The sequence below is a fragment of the Hermetia illucens genome, chromosome 4 (genome assembly GCF_905115235.1).
Source record: "Hermetia illucens chromosome 4, iHerIll2.2.curated.20191125, whole genome shotgun sequence".
Lineage (NCBI taxonomy): Eukaryota > Metazoa > Arthropoda > Insecta > Diptera > Stratiomyidae > Hermetia > Hermetia illucens.
In genome coordinates, this window is record NC_051852.1 from 47,045,442 (window position 1) to 47,068,605 (window position 23,164).

Below are 23,164 nucleotides of genomic sequence, written 5' to 3' on the forward strand. Positions count from 1 at the left end.
ATCGCTTTGATATTAGCTATTAGTTTCTCCGGAAGGTTCCTCCTGTGCAGGGCACGCTATACATTTTCTCTGTTTACGCCACCGAAAACATTAACAAAATCTATGGAGAGCAAATGGAGCAAAAATCTATACTACGCACAATGTCCCAAAATGATCCGTAGGGTGTTGATATGGTCAATGCAGGAGGATCCAGAGCGGAAACCAACACGCTAGCATCTATTTGTTTCATACCGGTATTGCCCCTTGTTATTAATATGTACAATTTAGGAATAATGAATTCACTTGGAAAAACATCTTTTCACTTTGAGGACCTCCTCCCGATTTTCGTCCACCTAACTTTTCCATTCCCAACTCAAGAGACATATTATTTTATAGGTTGTGCCTTATGGGGTAAAAACATCCTTCAAAGGAAATGATCCTCAATCATTCGAGGCGCTGCGAAGATGGGTGAACGAACAAAAAGACACAATAAAGTCGGTCGAAAATCATGATTTTGTGGATCCTTCTTGAATAGTTGAGTTGTGGTAAATTTTGAGGGCATTCCATATTATAGGAATTAGGCACATATAAAAGAGTCGAAAGGATGCATTACCTCGGACTGTGTTAAATTATTTGAACAAGGATCAAATAATAACCATAACATAAGCAACATATACGCAAGATATGACTCTCTTTTCCAATATACTTTGAAAACTTCTTAGCGGAAGAATGGAGTAAATCTTTCACTAAAACATTGCTCACACCCAAGTTAGGAGCGTGGAACGAATGGAGTGTTTTAACTATCTTAAAACTGTTTTTTATAGGTCTCTTCAATATCAAACTCAGTCCTTTAAATGAGCACCTGGGTCAAGACTTCATGTCATCTTGGCTTATATAATAAAAGCACTTTCAGTGACGTCTTTAAATTAGGGCGCGCCGTCTAAAGTAATACAACAATAAACAATAATAGGAAAACCCTACTTAAGTGACTTTACGCCCGTTAACCATTGAGACCTATGAGGCCCATAATATAATTCTAACACTACTACTATGCAAATATCTTAATTGAAATCGTACAAAATGCTACGAGACATATCCAATCTTTTTGCAATAAAAGCAAAATATCCAAGATTTCTCAACTGCAAAAACGAGTAGTGACCGTACTAACATCGTTTGCACATATTTACTGGAAGAAACTCAAGTAAGAGCTACTTCACCTTCAAAAAATTAGCAGTCGCCTCTAACTTATTAGATAAAGAAGTCGACGAAGAAATTAATGGACATCAGTGTCATTAACATTATTACACGTAAAAATAGTAAAATTATAAAAGTGACCGAATTCGAATGGATATCGAACAAATTTGGGGCAGAAGCAAATTCCTGAAAAAATAAACAGATGTTAACCTAACAAAACATTGTTCAGCAGGCTAATGAGGACACAAACTGGATAACTTCGTTCTCAGTAAAAACAGGGAACCCACACTAGAAAAGCGGAACTCCTTTAAACAGAACGCACCGAAAAAAGTATAAATTCAACTGTTGAATAAACGTCGATAAGTTTCATCGCCGTAAACTCCTATGGACTCATCACCTCTTCCTCGAGGAAGCGTTCAACTTATTCCCCGAATTATAAAATTTTTTGAGTTTATCAGAAGTTATAGCTGTTACCAAAAATCTATCTATCTATTAGGATTAGCAAGAATGACATCTCTTACTCGCAGTGGCCATACGATTCTAAAAAGGCCTTATGCGCAAAATTTGTCTTCCTCAATTACCGTTGCGGTCGAAGATGCGCAATGATTTTTCTCTACTATAAAGTTCCGAACAATGCGTTGGGAATTGAATTTCCTGTAGACAGCCTTCTGGAATTCATCAGAGTTACACGCATATCTGACTGCGTCCCTAAGGTGTTGCTCTCCAGCATCCAATTTCTTGCAATCTGCAGCACGGCAATCTACGGCATATAAATATTAGTGGAGGGTGAGGAAACGCAGGTCATGACCCCAAGTCGCCTATAATGCTCTTTAATTTTTATCATATTTTAACTCTTCCTCAACACATGTCACGACACAAAGCATTTATAAGTGCGGATTGTACGTCCTATGGCTCTGCATATCTAAAAGATCATGTTTTTTTCCTTAGTTTGGTGAAAATCTCACTATTATTAACAAAATAATAATAGGTCAAAAATATCGTTTCTACGCAAATTCAAGACTTTGAATGTCAGTATCACGCGAAAGTGGATATGCATATATTATATGCTAGCCACTAATGGGAAAATTGTCCACTCAAAAGTTTGTATAAAAGAAATACACAAAACCTTTCATACCTGAAGCCTCCAGCTTCCGCATTTCCCGATTTGTTTATCTTCTGCTTTTAGAGAACCAGCAATAAATGATCAAACCTTGCAGATTTAAAAAAAAAAGCATACCAATTCCTTCCTAATGTTTGGGGTTATTCATTGTTCTAAGTTTAGTTTGAGCGGTATTCGACCCTTTTCCTGGTAAGCATATTTGGATGCATTTTTAGCTTTTCGCTTTAAAAGGAGTGTTTAGATCTTGCTGTAAACTAATCTTTTCGATGAACCAAGGTGTATCTGCTATCATTCGTAGGAACTTCGACTGCGTTTATTGGAGCAATTTGATGTTAGTAATTTTCATTGCACTCCATAATTGAATTCCGTAGGTCTAGACTTGAAAAGCACCTTGCTTCATAGTGATAAGCTAGAATTTCGGTTGAATAGCCAGTAGATACTTAAAATTTTTAGTTTAACTTGCGATCTTTTAGCTTCGATGTGTCTTCTTCAAGTAAGACGTTGAACGAGGTGGAAGCCAAGATATCTGACATTGATACTTTGTGAGATGTTGATTCCATTTAACGAAATGGGTGGGCACGTTTTCCAATTTAGAGTGAATGTATTATAACATGACAGTTGTTGCTTTCATTTGCCCGAAGTCTTCATGCCGTTCGAGATTGCTCTGGTTTTTTCAGATAGAATTCTAAACATCTGGAGACATCCTCAGGGTTGTTGTGAGAATTAAACATCGCCCACCGGTAGGCGTTTTCTAATTATATATAATAGCCCTTTCTGCCATACTTTGTCGAAAGCCTAGGCGAAAAAGACGGTGAAGCAATATTTCTTTTCATTGAAACCGTCCCTTATTACTAAAACGATACGATGAGCTTGTTCTGTTGTGCCATACTTTTCTCGGAAGCCTAATTGACGGTCACGGATTATATTGAGAATTTCTCGCAACGACAGGATCTTTGATATCAGCAGCACTTTTTATAGGATAGAAAGTAGGCTTATCGGACGGTACGATGCTACTTGCGCCGGATCATTTCCTAATTTTGAGACAGTAATTATAACTGACTTTTACCACATATAAAGCAACCAATGCGTGTAATCACGTTGAAGATCTTAATTAAATGCTTGATCGCATGAAAAGGGAGCTCTTTGGCGATTTTGCTTGTAATTTTATCGCAGCCACATACTTTTTTAAGATTGAGCTCTCTGGTAATACAAGCGGTATATTTAACTCCAGATCGGATGTTTTTTTAGCAGATGACGGTCAGTATTTCGGAAGTTGGACTTTATGTTTACTGAGTTTGGTGTGAAAACATTTTACAAATAGGCTGTGAGTGCAGAAATTTACTTCCTGTCGCTCTCTATGATTCTGAGTATTGGCCGACTATGAAAGACAATGAACGGTCTCTTGCGGTAATGGAGACGAAGATGTTGCGTTGGACTAGTGGCGTGACACCGTTTGATCACATCCGAAATGAGGATATCCGCGATCGTTATGGGGTTGCACCGATCGTGGAAAAACTGCGGGAGAGGTGTCTTCGATGGTATGGTCACGCAATTCGCGCTAACGAAAATTCACTTACCAAGATTTTTCTGACCATCGAAGTCGATGGTAAACGACCAAAACCCGGCCGAAACAACGGCGGCTTGATACACTGAATGGGGATTTAAAAGTCTCGAGATTGCACCCAGATCAAGCATTCGATAGAACTAAATGACGAAACCGATCACGACGAGCCGATCCCGCTTGTGAAGGAGACAAAGGCCGAAGAAAAAGAAGAAGGGTGGCAAATGTTGTTTCGGTCTTTTTAGATTCAAGCCTTGCAGAGAGAATAATCGGTGTTGCAGTTTAGGAAAGATTTGCATATTCTGCTGAGTTTTACATTCAAAACTTTCTGCAGACTTTTTGTCGCCTTTGAGAGTTCAGCTTTTAACTTTGGGGAGCAATATGATTGCTATGTACATCTCAAATTTCGTTTTCTGTTGATCATTTCTAGATTATGCGTTCAGGGCATATACCGATCGGCTACCCTTTGATTTTGATAGTCTCGCGGGCAGGTAGAGGGTTTTGTTGAAGCTTTCAATAGCTAGGTCTCTATGTCTCGCTTCGTTTTTAGAGGTGTTCCGTTGGATATATTTGCGATACTGAGCCAGTTATTAGATTTGTTCGATAGAGCTTCCGTCTTGCTTTCGCTACAGTGCTGTTATAAGATAACAGGATAGTGGTTGGCTGAGAGCTGGTAGTTGAAATTGTTTCGCGACAAATATTTTTTGTAATTCCGAAGTCGCTAAGATTGGGGATTTTACGGAATCGGTCTGCCAGTAAGTTAGGTGTCTAGATGAAATGAAATAATAATCCTTCGTACAGTTCAGAATATTCTAAAGCTTACCTTTCGGAGTGAGCCCCAGTGGCATGTTTGCGTTGTAATCTCCCGTAATAGCAAACCTATTATCCAGAGTCATGTTTGGCGATAAGTTAGAACTTTAGAGGGCAGTAGATTGATGATGAAGTTAGTTCATCGAACATCTCTGTTACGCGAATAGAAGTTGTTTACAGATAATTGGTACGATAGTATTCAAGGGCATAATGCTTTAGACGCAATTTGATAACCATACCGGTACCATCACGTGCCTTATCTTCAGGATGTTTCGTATCGTAGAATGTGAATGCTTTGATGCTGAAGTTGAATTTATTCATTAGTTGTATGACTCAAGTATCCATTGACCGTCGAAGATATCATACAATTCGATAGTGAAGCCAAAATGGTATCAAGAAATTGAATCATTAATAAAAAGGAAGATCTACCTGCCTAACAGGAATATATTCAGGTAATTAATATAAAAAAAAAATAAACCACATTTAAACAAAGATTAACGATCGTCAAGGACCCGCTGACAACAGCCGAGTAGAGCGGCGTCTACTGGCTTGTAATGGTACAATTTAAGGAACATATGAAAGACGTTTCTAATCGTGGAAAAGACGCTACTTGATCTATTTAAAATAAATTTCATTTTTAGTCTTTGTAATGAGCTTGCATAGGCGCTTAGAGTATCCGAATGGCTTAATTGACAGAGTACTAAGCTGTTCACATCCCGCTCAAGGTAGAACAATTTGTAACGTGACTGAAGTCTATTGAGCTTCGAATTAGTACTTTAATCAAACCAGCATTAAAGTGTCAGGTAAGTGTAGAGTGAAGAGCTTTAACACACTTTAAGGCCTAAATCAAAAATTGGGCTGTTGCGCCAAAGGTTATTTTTATTATTATACTCGTGTATGCTTAGGATGGGCAGAATGACTATAGAACTCATGAGAGCAGATTTATTCCAAGACTGAAAAGTGGTATGTTAACCAAGCAGGTCCCCAAATACCTTAGAATAACTCCATTGAAGTCATATACAAAACCTACTGCTAGTAATTCATGATGTGATGCATGGGGACCACATTAGACAGAATCCGAATTTCATAAAAGTTTTGGGGGATTTTTGGTCCCCTACAAAAGGATGAACGATTATGATGATAACGACGAGATTTATAAACGATACCATGATCGTCTGTTTGTGAATAAAATCCGGCTCAATGGGTTGCGGTGGATGGGTCGTTTAACCCGTGCGGGTGTGGATGATCCAGCTCGGAAAGTTTATAAAAGAGATGTGGTGGACCCAGCCTGAGATGGGGCGATGGCGTAGGCCAGGACAACAGACAGCTTTTAAGGATATTGAATTGGTGGACTTCGGCGTAAAACCGGGATGTCTGGAGTTCCTTACTAAGGCAGATCTAGACCGGATACCGATTGTTGCGGCGTTGACGATGATGATTGGGGATCAGGAAAAGTTACTTAAACGAATTAAATTAAATTGTAACAAATGAAAGTAACGTTTACATTAAGTAACCTTCGCGGTTTTCTCAATTTTAATATATTTCAGATCCGTCTAAGTCCCCCCCAATGCACCATGAATTAAGAAAAGTCTAATTGTTCGTTTTCACGTTTTTGAATTAACCTTACCCCAACAATTGACCGTAGTCGATTCGGAAGGTTATTCTAATCATTTCAAGCATTCAAGGTCATTACAATCTAGTTCGCTTTCTCTGACCCTTCTTCCTTTTCAAATGGTTAAAAGAAAAATTTGTCATTTCATATGAACATAGAGAAGGACTTCCTAAAACCTCAAACGCCAATGCCTTTTGCAATTGCAGATTTTCAGAGGCAATCACCTGTGGGTATACAAGCCCCAAGGCCAACACAAAAATGACAGGGTATTTAGTATTCTACCGAAGGAAGGCCAAAAGAAAACATTACAAGAGAGGAAGGAAATGAGATAAAGGAACAAATGCTTCATAAGCATAAGCGGTTGAACTTAAAACTTAGAAGATGAAGTCAAATGCAACTGGAGCCCACTCGAAAACAAAGTGGAAATAGAGATGTCACCTCTATTTAGCAAACCAGAATTGAAGTTTTACCCAATCTTTCACAGATTCACTATTCTGAACCTTAACAAATGTTTGATCCCACATGGCACCCAATGTTATAATGTACATTGGTAAGTAAAGATGGGCAAAATGACCCTCTGGATTGAATATGGTCTATCATGGGGCAAGGCTTGACCAAAGACAGAGAAGTGGCGAAATTTTACCATGCAGGTCCGTCAACGCTTAACTGACGTGTTGTCTCTGCACTGGGCGAAACCGTAGTCGTCTGTATTTTTTTTTATGCTAGCCTCAAAAGAGGAGCTCATAGATTAGAAGAGTGGGAGGCAGAGTGTGATGTGTTGTTTTTCCCTTGGATGAAACCATAGTCGTCTGTTAAAATAATTTCAGACTTTTCCAAATTAACTTTAGAGTTTTCCAAATCAACAGTTTTCCATCATTTCAAATTCCGATTTTTTTCAATATTTTATAGTACTATAAAACCCACTGGTTCCAGGGAATGAAGTAAAAATTTCATATATTTGTACTATACATAGTATAAACTGCCACGTTAATTTAAATCCTTTGTCAAAAATCTAAACTATGCATTCCTGTCCATTTCAATCCAAAGTTCACTTTCATATATCAAGTACCCAAATTAAGATCGATATATTACGAAATTCGTCCAATTATCCATTTTCCCTGCCATTCATACTGCGACTTGCATTGCATTTCTTCATCACCAAAATTGATATTCCAAAACTTCCGTAACAAATGCACGAATAATTCACTTTTACATGAACCGGAAATAATCCAAGCGACATATACACCGACCGTCAAAATAGCTGCAGGATTCCAGCAATGGAATTGCTTGCATTGAGCATATTGAGTACCACCTGAACGATCAAATCAAAGCTCCCGACGATATCTATCAATCACCAATAATGATGAATACCTACTTTGCTACCACTAAAAACTCGTCCTTTCATTTAGCATACACACAACCCATTCACTATTTTCCATCTACCCATTAATTTGCCTTTCGTCCTTTTTCGTTAGCTCGGCAGCCATATCTCCCCAAAAACTGTTCACTATGTAGATACATAGGCGAACGCATAAACTTAAATGATAGGTTTTCATGACGAGAGGCCAGGAGAAGTTCATGTCGACTGCAGGCTTGTTTAAAGGATAAAGAAGGATCTATTGAAGGGTAGGACATTAATTCGGTACGGGGTGTCTACGGATACGGAAATGTCGAGGTACACAGAAATCCCAGAAACATATCCAATTGACTAATTACCGTTTTAATTAACATATTCTAGTTGGGCTCCTCGTTTCAGACAGTAGCAAGGAGATGGTACGACAGACAACCAGCACCAGGATCAGGATCGAGAACAGTCGACATATTTGGTCTCTATAGGGTGAGAGCGGAATACCCAAAGCCACCATTCCTAATGATTGGCGTCCTCCATTGAAGCAAAAACCACTACAAACACATTCATTTCATTTGCAGCGACAACTACATATGCAAAGTCCCACCAACACTTGCAAACTTGATTGGAAATCTACCAACACTAGTGCCCATTGGAACCATGGAAGTCGAACAAAAGACCGAGGGGATGGGTTTGAATGAATTGAAAGACTATGGGCTCAGGAGTGGTCTACGCGCAAAATCCGGTTTAGGGGTTTTATGCCTTCCTGTCAAAAGGCTAGTCATTATAAATAAGGGCGGTGCTAGCATTCCAGGCTAGTGGATCAATACAAATTCGGGCGAGTGAGCAGGACCGGTCTATATTGCAAAATAAACAGGTTACACAACGGGGAGTACAACAAGTGGGTCGTGCCAATTCCCATGCACGCCCCTAAAAATCAAGTTTTCTACCTGGCTTTCTAACTATGGCGCGCGAATCATTCAAAACCGGTTCTCGTCTTGGTCCACATCTCAGAATTTTTCAAAGTCCATTTACCGTAAGCGAAAATTGAAAAGTTCGTAAAGTTAATTTTGTGATCGTGTTCGGAAAGTTTGTTGTCTTGTCTCTTGTCGAATTGGGACGAGTGACGCTTACCAAGTCTTAGAGAAGGACCCCCGAAATTGACGATGACGATTTGAAATGCAACGAACGAGAACGATGAGAATCAACTGAAATTGCGGCGACTTTTTTCGTTCGCTATTTGAACAATGAAACAAGTTTTATTAACATTTGAACTCGATACTCAAGTCGATTTGTTTTGATGCGGTCTAATGTCAGTGTTGCTTGACAGCCTCGAAAATAGGCTTAGCTTAGTTCGATTGTGTTGTCCTTAATTGGTTGTATTAACCATGGCAGTCGGTAGCAAGAGAAGGCTTTCTCTTAGTTGTTTTTGTAATTTGGCAAACGTGTTGGTTAGGAACTCTATGACCTAGTGATGCTTCGAGAGAATTCCACCGTTTAAAGAACAGTGCCTAGTGTTCTTTGGAAATTCGGTATATTTACTTTTGACAGTGTATGTTTCGGAGTGTGCTGTTTTTCCGTCGGCTTTGTAGCGAAATGTGTGAAGTTAGTGAAACCGCTCTGTAGCCAAGTACAGTTGCGCACTAGACATGAATTTAGAATCCTTACAACGACTGGAAGATCGCCTAGAGAACTCTCATCAGCAAATTCATCACACTTCGTCCCATCACCACCATCATCATTATCCTCACCACTTGGGACTTTCATCCAAGTCACTGTCTAGTGTTTCGGGCACAATGCCACAACGATCTCCGTTCGCTATTCAGGAACTATTGGGTTTAAGTGATAGTTCACGAAATGCTGCTGGAGGGGGATCAGCAGCGGCTGCAGTGGCAGCAGCAGCGGCTGTATCAGCTGTTACTCCCACTCTTTATCCCAGTGTAGCTCAAACACCATTCAGTGCGGATCAGCATCACCAGATGACAATGGCAGCATCGCGTATGGCCTACTTCAATGCTCACGCGGCAGTTGCAGCGGCATTTCTACCGCATAACATTGCAGCGGCTGGAGCGGGAGGACATCATCTATTGCATCCCCAAACTAGTGCAGGTTAGTATTTGATGTTGCTTTCTATACCGAGTATTGGGTGGCCAATATGGTAGTTGGAACAGGATGTTAGATGGAGGTGAAAATATTACGATGAAGTGGTCCTTTAGAATTCAATTTTAAAATGGTAACAAGTGCACAATGTAGTACATAGATAGATATAGAAATTCTCGAAATACTTTTAATTTAAATTATGCCGGTTTTTACCGAGCATACGCCTCTATGTTTCGTTTGCAATATAAATATTTACCCTTTACCAAATTTTGTTCATATATTTCTGCGGGGCTCATATTTTTTGTTGGGGTTGAGGTTCCCATATGAATTTAATGTAATTTTTCTGACGTGTGTATCTTAAAAGAAAGAAGAAAAGGACCTGAATGGCACCCCTGTGGAACGGCGGAAGATTCAGGTACATTTTGAGATATCCACGTCAGAGTTTGATTTGGAAGGTAGGATTGGAGGCAATTAGGAAGTCATCCAAATATCGCACAGTTGTATAATTTGCCTATTAAAATGTGATGATCGATTCTGTCAAAAGCTGTGCTGAAGTCTGCATAGATCACAACATTTCTTTTCAATTTTGCGTAGGACGTCGGAAACAAGAATTTTGCGGTTACGATAGTCGATCTGCTGGGCCCATATTTGTTTGTATGACTAAAACAGCTGGAATATGGTGGCTGGCCACGCATCATAGAAGAAGGGCGTTCTTAAATTGATAGATTAACACAATATTTAAGTTTATTTGTTGGAATGAAAATGTAGGTCAGCATAACTATTAATTATTGGCACTCTATGTAAAATGCTTGGTCTGTGAATTTGGAAAACTGTATTAGTTTTAGTCAAGGTAACAAAATTGAAGATTTCTCTCTATTCTAGATATGAATAATTAGTTTACAAGGTTCGACCTTTTTATTGCTGGGGTTTTAAATAAAGATGAAATCAGCAATTTTTTGAATTACCCACCGCTGACAAGTAGTATGCCAGTCTTGCCGCAAAATCTTGAATAAAATGGGATTGATACGAGAACCTTGTGGTACCCCAATGTCCTTCCTCTAGATATGCGTTTTCAGTATGGTGTAAAATTTGGAGGCTGTATATTTTGGACGTTTTTAGCTGATATCTCCATTACTCCATTAATTTGGCGTCTTGTTAGCTTCTTCCAGTTTTACGATTTTTTTTATTTTAAAGGGATGTCAATTATTGCCATATGTCCTAAAAATTGTGAACAGCGAGAATTAGTAAGATTGACGTGAAATTGGATCATGATATTTATCGAATTTGTTTGAATTTTATGATTGGCTTTTTAAAAAATATATCATTTTTAAGAAAAATAGTGACGTAAAAATAAAAGATAGTTGGGCAAATTGGGTTGGTCGAAACTTTAGATTGAGATTTGTTCGAAAGTAATAACAGTACCCAAAAGGATTGTTGAGAAAGAAACAATAAAATTTTATTTATTTAATCGAGTTCGATTTTTCTAGGGTTCGAAAGGTATTTCTAGAGCTACACTTTAAGATAATGGATAAGTTGTGCATGATTTACAATGGTGGCGACATAAATTTGGTTTACAATAAAAGTTACAACTTATGTCAATTTGGTTGAACTTATTTTATTCTGCAATATATTTATTAACACCAAACGAGGCATCATACATAATATATTTAATAGAAAAATATACCGCAAAAGTCGAGTGAATTACTCGGAATCAGGTATTTGCGAGCTGGCTTAGATTGTTAGGTTATTCTTGAAGAAAAGTTTAGAAAGACCCGGCGAATTGAATGTTCAAAAACATCTGTTTTTTGGGTCCATTATTACCATAGACAGTTAGGTGTTGGTTGAAGGTAAAAAGTGATTTTACTGGAGAGAACATCTACATTAACTGCGCTTCTAATAACGTCAAAAGTCAAACAAACGCATAGTAATGTCCTTTTTAATGAAAGCGTCATACAATCTAAAAGACCTAACCTGTATTTGTGGGATGAAAGGTTGTGAAAACTGAGCAGGTCATAAGAGTCCTTCATATAGACTTGAATCTGCTGAGGGCTCATGTGCTGGGATCAGACTACGCAAGCATATTCAAGTAGAGGTTGCACGACAGTGATATATATGTAAGAATTTAGTGATCAACAACTTTTGGACTCTTTTGTGTGCCACTTTAAACCGAGTTGCTTATTAGCTATGGATAAACCTCAGCCATAATAAACCTTCAAAAGCATTTGATTGCCCAAAATTTCGCCCAGGCTTTTGATATTGTCAACTCTATGCAGTCCGACATTGTCAGGATAGTAATAATTAGGTAATTATAATGTTAGAAAACAACTTACCTACCACAGACTCATCTGCTTGCACTACTGCTTAACGCCTTGGAGTCTACTGGTGCATCAGAGTGAGTTTGGATAGCACGGTACCATTTTAAACCGTCAGTATAGAATAGATATATTTTCTAGATCTAAATTATAAGTATGTAAAAAGTGGTAGCTTCTTGCAGTGGTGGAGTTCCATGTGTATTTTAAAAGTTAAAGAGAAAAGCGCCTAATTGACTTCCCTGTGGGAGATGTACATTTTGAGATATCCATGTCAGAGCTTGATTTAGAAGATAGGAGATTTAAGAAGTGATCCAATATCGCGCACTTGCATAATTTGCCTGTTAAAATTTGATGATCGTTTCTATCAAAAGCTGAGCTAAAGTCTGTATAGATCACAACATTTCTTTTCAATCTTGTCGGAAATAAGAATTTTTCGATTACCGGTAGTCGATCTGCCCTTTCGAAATTGGTTTTGTTTATTGAGAAGTGATTCGAAAACGAAAAACCATCTTTCCGCTTCCGTCCATGATTATCGCCGTAAATAGAAGCTTCGCACCTACTTTAAATTTTATATTTTACCTTATCAGAGTGATTTGGTTTAAAGTAGAGCCTTTTTGATCGAAAAAGGATCTAGTGTGGGCTGAAAAATGACAATACAAGATTAAGGGGTCATCTCGTGTGTCGGATTCGATGAATCAATTTTTTTTCAAATGTATCTAGGTACAGTGTAGAAAATTTGAACAAAGTGATTTTCCGATATCTCGAGTGGTCCGAAAATTACAGTGTCAAAGAGGTAAAGTGCCATATGTCAAGTTTATGTCGATCGGTGTAATGAAACGCGAATTTTCCGGTCCGAACGATGTTCGAATGACTTCGCTAAAACAGCGAGAATTGAAACCAAGGCTTTACATGCGATTTTTTTGAAAAACCGAAGGTAATTGGATTCAGGTATACCAGATTAATGGTTAGTTAAGGTTCTATGGTTAACAACCACGTTTTAATTTTTAAATGCGTTTTTCTCAGAACTGCATGCTGAAATTCGGGTGCCACCACAGCTCAAAATCTATCCAATGAAATTCACGACTGATTCAGAACATATATATACAGTTTGCAAACTAGAATAATTGCGATTCATCAGACCGATTTTAAGGTTTTCTGTAAAACAAAGCCTTATTAAAATCGGTTTACTGTCTGTCTGTCTGTCAATCACACTTTTTTTTCTACACATATCAAAGATGCCATGAAGAAAAAACACCAAAATTTACAAAAAAAAAGTTTAACAAGATGCCAAAAATATACCTTTCAACACTTTTTAATAATCCTATTTTGCGAACCCCGATTATACTCCACACGTCAAAAGGCCGTTTATTTTGAAGGTTTTATGTGAAACAGGACCTTATTGAGATCAATTCAATGTCTGTCTGTCCGTCTTTCTGTCTGCCCGTATGTAAACGAAATTTACTACGAAGCGCTTGGAGTAATCATCACGAAATTTCGTGAGAATATGTTATCTGTGAACCGTTACACGTGCATCGTGCCGCATCATTCTGTGTTGGCTTTAAGGGGGCTCCCCATATATGCGGAAGGGGGAAGCAACTTTTTTTTCACAGAATATGGTCATATAGGGTATCAAACGCAAAGGCTCAATTAGTACTTTTCGAAAATCCTTATTCTTATATTGGGCAAAACACAGGGGTATGAGGACTCTATATGTGTGCCTCAAAAAGTGAAAAAGGTCTCGTTCTTAGAACGTATCCAACCCAAGAATCAGAGGAAAATCACAATAACGCATCGATGTAAAATCTAGGCCTCAAAATACAAATACGATATCTGCTCAAATGAAGTTAATAATTTTATTTTTATCAATATATTTTTGAATTTTACCCCCTCAAGTTCAGTGTAGTAGCTATTTGGCAACAGCATAAATGATAATATAAGACACAATTCTGGAAAGTTTAAAGGCGATCCAAGTTATAGAAGGTCAAAGTGTTGTATTCCACATGAATTCATTGTATTCCAATGGTTCTGAGCTCAGGATGTATTTGCTGTATTAGCTGAAACTAGTCTAGGTGGAAACCTGATGCTTTCGAACTATAATTCATACCCTTGTCGAGTTTCGAATTAAACAAAAATAGAGCAAAACCCCACCCGTAGCCGGTTTCGGTCACGGTGTTCCTCAGGTTGGAGGCGCAAGGCAGCGTTTGATGAGATCACCTCCACCCTGCGATCGAAACGGACCAGCCACAGAAGTTTTTTGCGGGTGGTGTTCTATTCAGATGGATATAAATATATCTACGCTAGTATCAGGGATATTCAGCTTTTATACTTAGTGGAAATATTCAGATGCGTGCTATCAATTTAGATCGGTATGTGCATATATACATATATGTACACATCAGTATGCGTTAATAGAAAATGTTTGTTTAGCATGGGCATAATATTTAGTTTATTTTCAATATGTTCAAAGTTTGGAAATACATATATGAAGGCATAGGGTATTCCGACTTACTTTTCTTTAAGGTAAGCACAGCGCCCTCTAGAGTGACACTCGAAAAGCACCTTTTTGGATAGGGGTGTATAAGTTGAATTGAATTAAAAAAATCGTTTTCGTGTCTTTATTCAGTTCTTCACAAAAGTGATCTATTCGCAGTTGTTGAATTTTTGGTGGAGAATCCATGCAGAAACTACTATCACATTTATTATGCCTGAAAACACCCACCACAATTTTTTGGATCCAAATTATGATTGCTGTGATCCTAGAACCCAATCAAGTAAATCCCCACTATCCTCATTTGGTTCTTGTAAGTTCGAAAAAGATTGGGCTTTACAGTTTCCAGTTTTTTCTTTAAAGGGCTTTGGTTAGGTTTAGAAAAAAAAGAGTAGAAAAAAAAATACAATGAAGAAAAAAGTGCGTCTGACAGACAGACAGACAGACAGTGAATCGATTTTAATAAGGTTTTGTTTTACACAAAACCTTAATAATTGTTACACTATAATTATCAGGTTTATCTGTTTCACAATTGTGCTATCCAAATATGTAAATCGTCATTGAAGCTTCATCGATTGGCCCAATCCCTCATCAAGTGGATGCCGGACTCAGGACTCCTTCCATGTCCTAACCTCGCTCAGAATTTCCCGGGTCTTACACATGATGCGTTGGGTTGGCACCAGCATCTAAAATATCAGTTTGGGGAAATCGTAAGAAGTTCCAAAAATACACGCGAAGCAAAATTTGAAAATAGGAAAATACCGGCTCGTTTAAGGTATTGATGGCGACAAGACCCATTAAGCTGATTACCGGGATGGCCTCTTTAGAGTTGGGAGTCAAAAGACCCTCAAAAATTCATTACTTAAATTCAATATTTCAGTAATGAGGAAAACCAAATATGGTCATTCAGAGGAAGAGGAAAAGAAACCGACATTAAAGAAGACAACAACAAAACAAGAAAATAAAATATGACAGATAAGAAGATAATTAAGTAAATAACAATAAAAAAATATTCATGGAAAGTTATTAATATGAAGTAGCAAATATAACATAAAAATAATAAAATAATATATGAAATAATATATGGGAAGGAATCAAAATAACAAATAATGTAAAATTAAAACTTCAAATATAAGTCAGATTAGATTGCAAAGGTATAGAGTATAATAGTAATACCAAACGAAAAACAACCATCTCTAGGAAGGAAGAATTTGTGCTGCTAAAGTTTAGGGCCGAGAATACAAATGATTACTCGCGTTTGACATAATTCAAATTGTTACCACTTCATCTAATATTTTAAGATGATTTATATGAATAAGAATTGGTAAAGATGACGTGAAAATAATGTATCGTGTGGTAGCTTTTAAGTAGGGAAAGGGGGGGAGCTTCCAAGTAGGGGAGGATGCGCCACAAATTCTTAAAAAAATATTCGTATCTCGAAAATTTGAATGGTGCCTTACTCTGTGCCACAAAATTATGGTCCGTATCAGGGGTCCGCGTCAAAATTGTTTCCCACATCTAAGGCCTCTCCGGTCTCTCTCGGCAATTTTCTATGCGCGGCGCGATTTGAAAAAAGAGTTAAAATTCTCCAACACCTGTTCTCGAACTGATGTTTTTGAAGTCTGGGGAAGAAGTGAGATAGCGAAGCAGCGCGGGAAGATGAACTAGGTTCCCTTTTACATGAGCCCCAAAAACTTCCCCCGGATTTAATTTAATTAACCCCAAAACCCATGGTAGCATTTTTCGCGTGCAATCCCTCCACCCAAGCAGCACTTCATTTCTCGACTAACGTTTGTGAACGCGAAGAGAACTATCCCACAATTGAGCCACCCACTAATATAATCCTTTAGAGTCCCTATGCCGGGACCCTTAGGCACAATTCGCGTAAACTGTGCTTAAGCATATGACGCAATGTTAAAACCCATAATGTTGCAATATATATCAATATAAATTACAAAATACAACAGGATCAATGATCGCTTCGCTCCAAGTATATGAAATTATACATTTACTATAGCTATACTATAGGGTTCAGGAAAATTTCTAGGTTAGATGGTTTTATATGAAAATTAAAAAAAAAAAAAAGTTAGGGGGATAAGGAAATTGGAATGAGCTGATGATCATCCCACCCTATCGGTTTTCAAAAATTTTTTTCTTTATTTTTCAAAAGTGTTGAACTTTATAAGTACTGTGCTCAAATTTCATTTCATATCCGAATAGTACTTTTACAATTATTAGTTATTAATTAACGTTTGCTACGAGTCGCCACGGTATCGCCTACATTAACCGAAAAATACATTCCACGCTCCTTCTCCAGTGAGATACTTGGGTTTAACTATTTAAAAGAAGCAAAATTCAAAGTTAAGTGGTAAATCTGTTTTGATTTTTTCATTTCATACTATCCGAGTCAGAGATTTTTACAACGCAAGTGGACTACCTTTATGTACCTATATCATAAAGCATTAAAGGAATTAAATTATTATATAAAATATAATTCGCCAAAAAAATTCAAGCAAATAAGTCTATTTGTTGAGGCCAAAAGATGGTGAACGATCCAAGATCTAAGAAAAACGATTCCAAAACGAATTTTAGGCAAAAAGAAATAAATACGTATTTAAAATATATATGGTATGCCACAATGATGATCTGGATTGACCGATCATGGAGGGAGAGCTATCCCAAAGACCTAAAAGTAAGAGTAGATACGCTCGACTCGTGAACACATGTAAATTTTGAATTGTGATAAGAGATGTCTACAATTCACGTAAGCTCCCCAAAAGAGATTAGTAAGAGAAGGCAGCCTTAAATTGAGGATAATTTGTCTTTGGAAATTAATTTTAATAATATTGAAACAAACATTGATATAATTCAATATATCCACAACAAACGACAAAATATATGATAGTATAATAAAGTGATGCAATTGAACGACTAAATATTTGACAATTGATTTTGAAAGTGTTCATGCCGTACCCTTAAACTCACAGACTGATATGCGCCTATTAGAAAAAAAACTGCTAATATCCGGTTCGATAAAGGGTTTAGCCTAAATTGATTTTTTTATAGAGCTTGCCTAAATTTTTATTTTTATTTATTTTATTTTTAATTTAATTCCATACATTTTGTATCAAACAACTTACCGATCGCAGAACAAGTTTACCTGAAAATATAAGAAATATATTCATCAAATTTATATACAAATATCATACAATTATTGACAATTATCATATTCGTCTTATTGTTTGAGGGAGTGAATGAAAATATATAACAATTTATAAATTAAATTCGCATTTTAGAAAAAGAAACTGGACAACGAAGCCTAGAAATAATGGTGTGTAAAGATTTAATGGTGATTGGGTTTACGGTTTTTTTGACACACAAGAATAAAGAAAAACTATCTCCTTATTTGTCAAATTGATATACACAATCTATTTTCCGCACCAGTGCCAACCCGCAATGAGCTGCGATAAAAAAAAGCAAATAGAACAACAAAAAGCGTCACAAGCGTAGTATTCTTTTTGGACTCCCATTACGAAAATAGAACAGCGCAAATAGCTAACTTGAGAACGGCACTTTAAGGCCATCCCGTCATGGAATCTGACTATTTTAATCACCGATATAATTGACTTTTCGTTATTCAAAGATGCAAAATTGTACGACATAAACATTTTGGAAAATTCAAATGATGCAATTTCCTCTTGAAACGGAAAAAAACGCTCTAGCTAAGCAAGTAAAGGCCGGCCTGTCGACCTAGCCTGGTACAAAGAGAGAAACAGGACCAGTTTCGTCATCGGTTGTAAATATTGGGAGTGGGGGATGATAAAAAGAGCACCTTTACATCGAGGATCCATTCTCAAGAGCTAGTCTAAAAAATAGGATGATGCCTGTATATGGCTTCTAGACCTCAAAATACATACTTCAGTCCTGATATATGATCATATTAATTTAGTAATGCAATATTTTATTTTAGAAACTACTAGAAACTCCTGTTACAATTATCTTTGAATCGACTTTGAATCAACTAGGTTATAATATTTAGTATAGCATGTTCAAGTTTGGTGAAAATCTTAATATTACGCGCGAAGATATAACGGATTAACGCTATATTTTCGCCTAAATGTACGCGCCTGAGAAACGTTGGAAATTGAACCTTGATGCGTACCAGATCTTTATAGATTGGGTTTGCTACAGTATAGGTCTTATAATACTGTATAAAATAGTACTCCACTTGGAAATCCAACCGAAATTGGTCTGAATGACGAAACTGATCATAGACAACATAGAATTCCAGTCAAGATCCAAGGAGGGAATTAGCCAGAGCTTGAGCTTAATCTCGGGTTGGAAGTGAGGAGATGGTCCCGCTACCATCATCATCAACAACGGCGTAACAACCGGTATACGGTCTAGGCCTGCCTTAAAAGGAACTCCAGACATCCCGGTTTTGCGCCGAGGTCCACCAATTCCATATCCCTAAAAGCTGTCTGGTGTCCTGACCTCTGCCATCGCTCCATCTTAGACAGGGTCTGCCTTGTCTTCTTTTTCTTCCATAGATATTGCCCTTATAGACTTTCCGGGTGGGATCATCCATACGGATTAAGTGACCCGCCCACCGTAACCTATTCAGCCGGATTTTATCCACAACCGGACGGTCATGGTATCGCTCATAGATTTCGTCATTGTGTAGACTACGGAATCGTCCATCCTCATGTAGGTAGCCAAAAATTCTTCGGAGTATTCTTCTCTCCAACGCGGCCAAGAGTTCGCAATTTTTCTTGCTAAGAACCCAAGCTTCCGAGGAATACATGAGGACTGGCAAGATCATAGTCTTGTACAGTAAGAGCTTTGACCTTATGGTGAGACGTTTCGAGCGGAACAGTCTTTGTAAGCTGAAATAGACTCTGTTGGCTGACAAGAACCGTGCACGGGTTTCATCATCGTAGCTGTTATCGGTTGTGATTTTCGACCCTAGATAGGAGAAATTGTCAACGGTCTCAAAGTTGTATTCTCCTATCCTTATTCTTCTTCGTGTTGGATGAAGGCAGTTTGTACGTCTCGGGTGGTTCTTCCCATGATGTCGATATCGTCAGCATAGACCAGTAGTTGGGTGGACTTGAAGAGGATCGTATCTCTTGCATTTACCTCAGCATAACGGATCACTTTCTCGAGGGCCAGGTTAGAGAGGACGCATGATAGGGCATCCCCTTCTTGTAGACCGTTGTTGATGTCAATGGTCTTGAGAGTGATCCTGCTGCTTTTATCTGGCCTCGCACATTGGTCAGGGTTGGCCTAGTCAGTCTTATTAATTTCGTCGGGATACCGAATTCTCTCATGGCCGTGTACAGTTTTACCCTGGCTATGCTACCAATCACTTTAATGCAGCTCTAGAGCATTCCATTTGAAGAATATCGATCGTCACAAAACCGGCACTACTAGTAAAATTTATCCAGATACGACTGCAAAGCAACTTTTGTATATCTGGAGCCTGCAGCAACAGAACAAAATTTATAGCTCAAACAAGATAATCCATGCCGACATATCAAAACACGACAGCAGAAGAATACAATCTCGAAAATATGCCAGTTTCAGAGTTGGATGTAGCAAATAAGAGTCTTTACCAAATTTGAAACAAAAACAAGTTGTAATATCGGAAGCTCGGCGTTTCGCGTATAAAGGGTTTGTTTTCATCTTATGTAAGGAATTCTCTATGCAAGTTTTCCATTTCTCCATAGTTAATATACCATTATTAACTTCATTTGTACAGATGTTGGAACTCCATGTATTTTGAGGTCTACCTTTTATATAAATGTATCATTGTGACATTACATTACATTACACTTTTTGGGGCACATATTTTGAACCCTCACTCTCCTATGTCTCATATAGTATCAGAAATGGGATCAGTTTCGGAAAGTAGTAATCGTGCCCCACTTCCTTTCACACTTCTTTTCCTAGGGAAATTCAAAATAAAATGGCGCCACTTGCTATATGCAAAGAGATTGAGCAAATTGCGTGACAATGAACTCAGCCGTTTCCGAGTAAATCGGGTGTGGCTGACATATATGAAGAACGAATTCTACATATAAAGAGCTATCATCTTTTTGCCAATAAAAATTTGACCAGGACAAAAGCATTTGAAAATGTCGTTATTTGACGACCAGCTGGATCCGTACTAGTGAAACTTCGTAGCTGCAGCGGACAGGCTATATAGAGCGCATGGATAACGAATCACCAAGTGCACGACCAAAAGTGGAACTTGAAGTACGTCACCATGAAAAAGATGGGAGAAGACGAAATACCACATTTGACAATTGGAGGACGCAGTCAGTGGACCCAAATTTTTGGAGGCAATATATTCTAGTGTCCAAGGCTCGATTTGAGGTGTCATGCCCTCGATGTCATGGAAAAGCTATCTGATTTTGGTATTACTTTTCTTCAGAAGTGGTATCATAGGGCGACAGATTGAGGATTACATATAAGGCTGCAGCTGCGTTTGGCCTATATATGGGTTTTCAAGTCTGATTCAGAATTACCCAACCTAATTCAGAATTTCCAAACTAATTTCAGAACTTCATGAAATTGAGGAGTTACTCAGATTTTTTCCAAAGGAGCCCAGCTTCATTCTTATCCAGTGGTTAAAAATTGGTATAAAACTCCATCATAATAAAATCTTGAAAAAATCGTAAATTCTAAAACGGATTTGGAAAAGTCTGAATTTGACTGAATTTGATCTATAGATCTGCTGTTATATAAGGAGTTAAACAGTAAATTGCATTGTGGCAACTAAAGCTAGAGAGACCACAATTTGATATTCAAAACGAATCTGATGAGCAAGGTAACTTTTGCTAAAAAGTTTGAAGTTATATAAATCTCTACTTCCCAATTTACGACACAAATTTAGAAAGCTTTGGGCTTAATCGGCTGGCACTGTGCAATGGACATGTATCTTTCTTTTAATGTGTTGCATATTAAAAACAAACAACCAGATCCCTGACCATTATATGAAACCTGGTTTCATTCGCTTTCAAAGTCAAGTGAATGTAGCCTTTTACATTTAAAAAGTCAAAACAACGATTAATTAAACTTTCAATCAAAAACATATCAACAGATAATTTTCTAAATTATCAAAATTATCCAATGAAATAATCAACACCATTTAAACCGTTTACAAGGTAGGTCAAATTTCTTTCACAATTCTTATGAAAATATACGCACGCACTCTCAGACATTAAACACGTATTCAGATCGAGCAATTACCCAGTACAGTTATTCCATTCTTAAAGATAAATCCAAAATACCTAATTGTCCAATTGTCTAGCATTTCATCAAGGATGATCGTTTGTAAATCCAATCAAGCGTAGAAAAGGAGAAGAAAAGAAATAACACAAGCAATGAACCGAATGTGGGTACCAACGTCTTTTCGCCTACTCACCTTTCTTTGCATATATTTTTTGGGTTGGTACGCGCTCCATGTGAGTGCCTTAATTCGTTAATTCTTTAATTCGATGTTTATACGCTTCACGTTTGTTGACTTGTCCAAGACATTCATATTGTTTGAGAGCCTCCGTGTGTGTGTCTCCCTCCTTTATAATTTCATCCGTGATTGACAACAGTGAAGCCGCTTCACAAGATTACAAGAAAGGCAAACAAGGGAACCAGGTGAATGAGGTAAGTTATTGATAAGATTTTAAGGGCTTTGCGGTCAATTGGATTTGGTAGGGAGAATTGGGGTTTGGTTGTTTGGAGTTCGGATCCAGGTTAAACTTTGTCAGAATCATTTTGGGTTATTTCAAGGACGTTGCACGTTTTTAAAGCAGAGGAAGGATTTCTAAGGCGATAAGAGGGTTCAGATTCCAGTTGAAAAAAAATGCGTTGGGGTTTAAAGACGGAATTATATTTGAAACTCGATGTCCTCCGTTGTCCTTATATTCGTAGATTAGCGATGACTACTTAACTCTGTTTTCTCCTATTTATCCATTTACTATTACTTCCCCAACTATCCCTGTCAAATGGATGGTGCCCATTCCGTGTCATCCAGCCAAAATGTAGTGTGTGGTCAAGAGCGAATTTTTTGACGCAAGCCTAGCTTGCTTGACCGTTTGCCTCATAATTACAACTTTTTCTTCACAATTCACCGTGTCAATTCTAATTGGACATCAACCACATAGTCTAGGAGCAAAGAAAAGCGGTGAAGTGCCTCAGTGGCTGCAGTTGCTACTAATGTTATTTTTCAGTTTTTCACCTTTTCGCCCGTTCATTCATTCATTCACGCTCCGGTCTTTCCGAAGCACTCCTAACCAGACAATTAGTAACTGAAGCACTTTTCAGAAGCATTGGAAACTTAATGAACCGAATGTTTACCTGGATGACAAGGACCGATTTTTACGAAAGGTGAAGTGACGAGTTGTAGAATGTAAAGTAACAACTGGCTTCGGGCGAAGTCTTTTGTCGGATACCGCTAAGATGTTGTACGTTCGAGTAATTTCACTTAGATTCAATTAGGGACATATAAATATTTCAATGGGGCATGCGATGATGAGGAAGTGTTGTGAGAGATAGACCATTTCCATATGTGGCTAATAAATAACAATGTTATTGTATTTCGGATTACCCATTCTATCTGTACACTCTTATACGTTTGTC

The 23,164-nt window shown here is 37.8% G+C and overlaps 1 protein-coding gene across 2 annotated transcripts in view; it reads left to right on the forward strand.

Annotated features, from left to right (window-relative positions):
* The first annotated feature begins 8,633 nt into the window (after window positions 1–8,633).
* LOC119655064 overlaps window positions 8,634–23,164 on the forward strand; it is a 234,174-nt gene continuing 219,643 nt past the window's right edge. For both annotated transcript variants that reach the window (XM_038060757.1, XM_038060758.1), the window contains exon 1: window positions 8,634–9,733. In XM_038060757.1, the coding sequence (XP_037916685.1) occupies window positions 9,274–9,733 (460 nt within the window). In that variant the 5' untranslated portion in view covers window positions 8,634–9,273. The remainder of the gene's footprint in view (window positions 9,734–23,164) is intronic.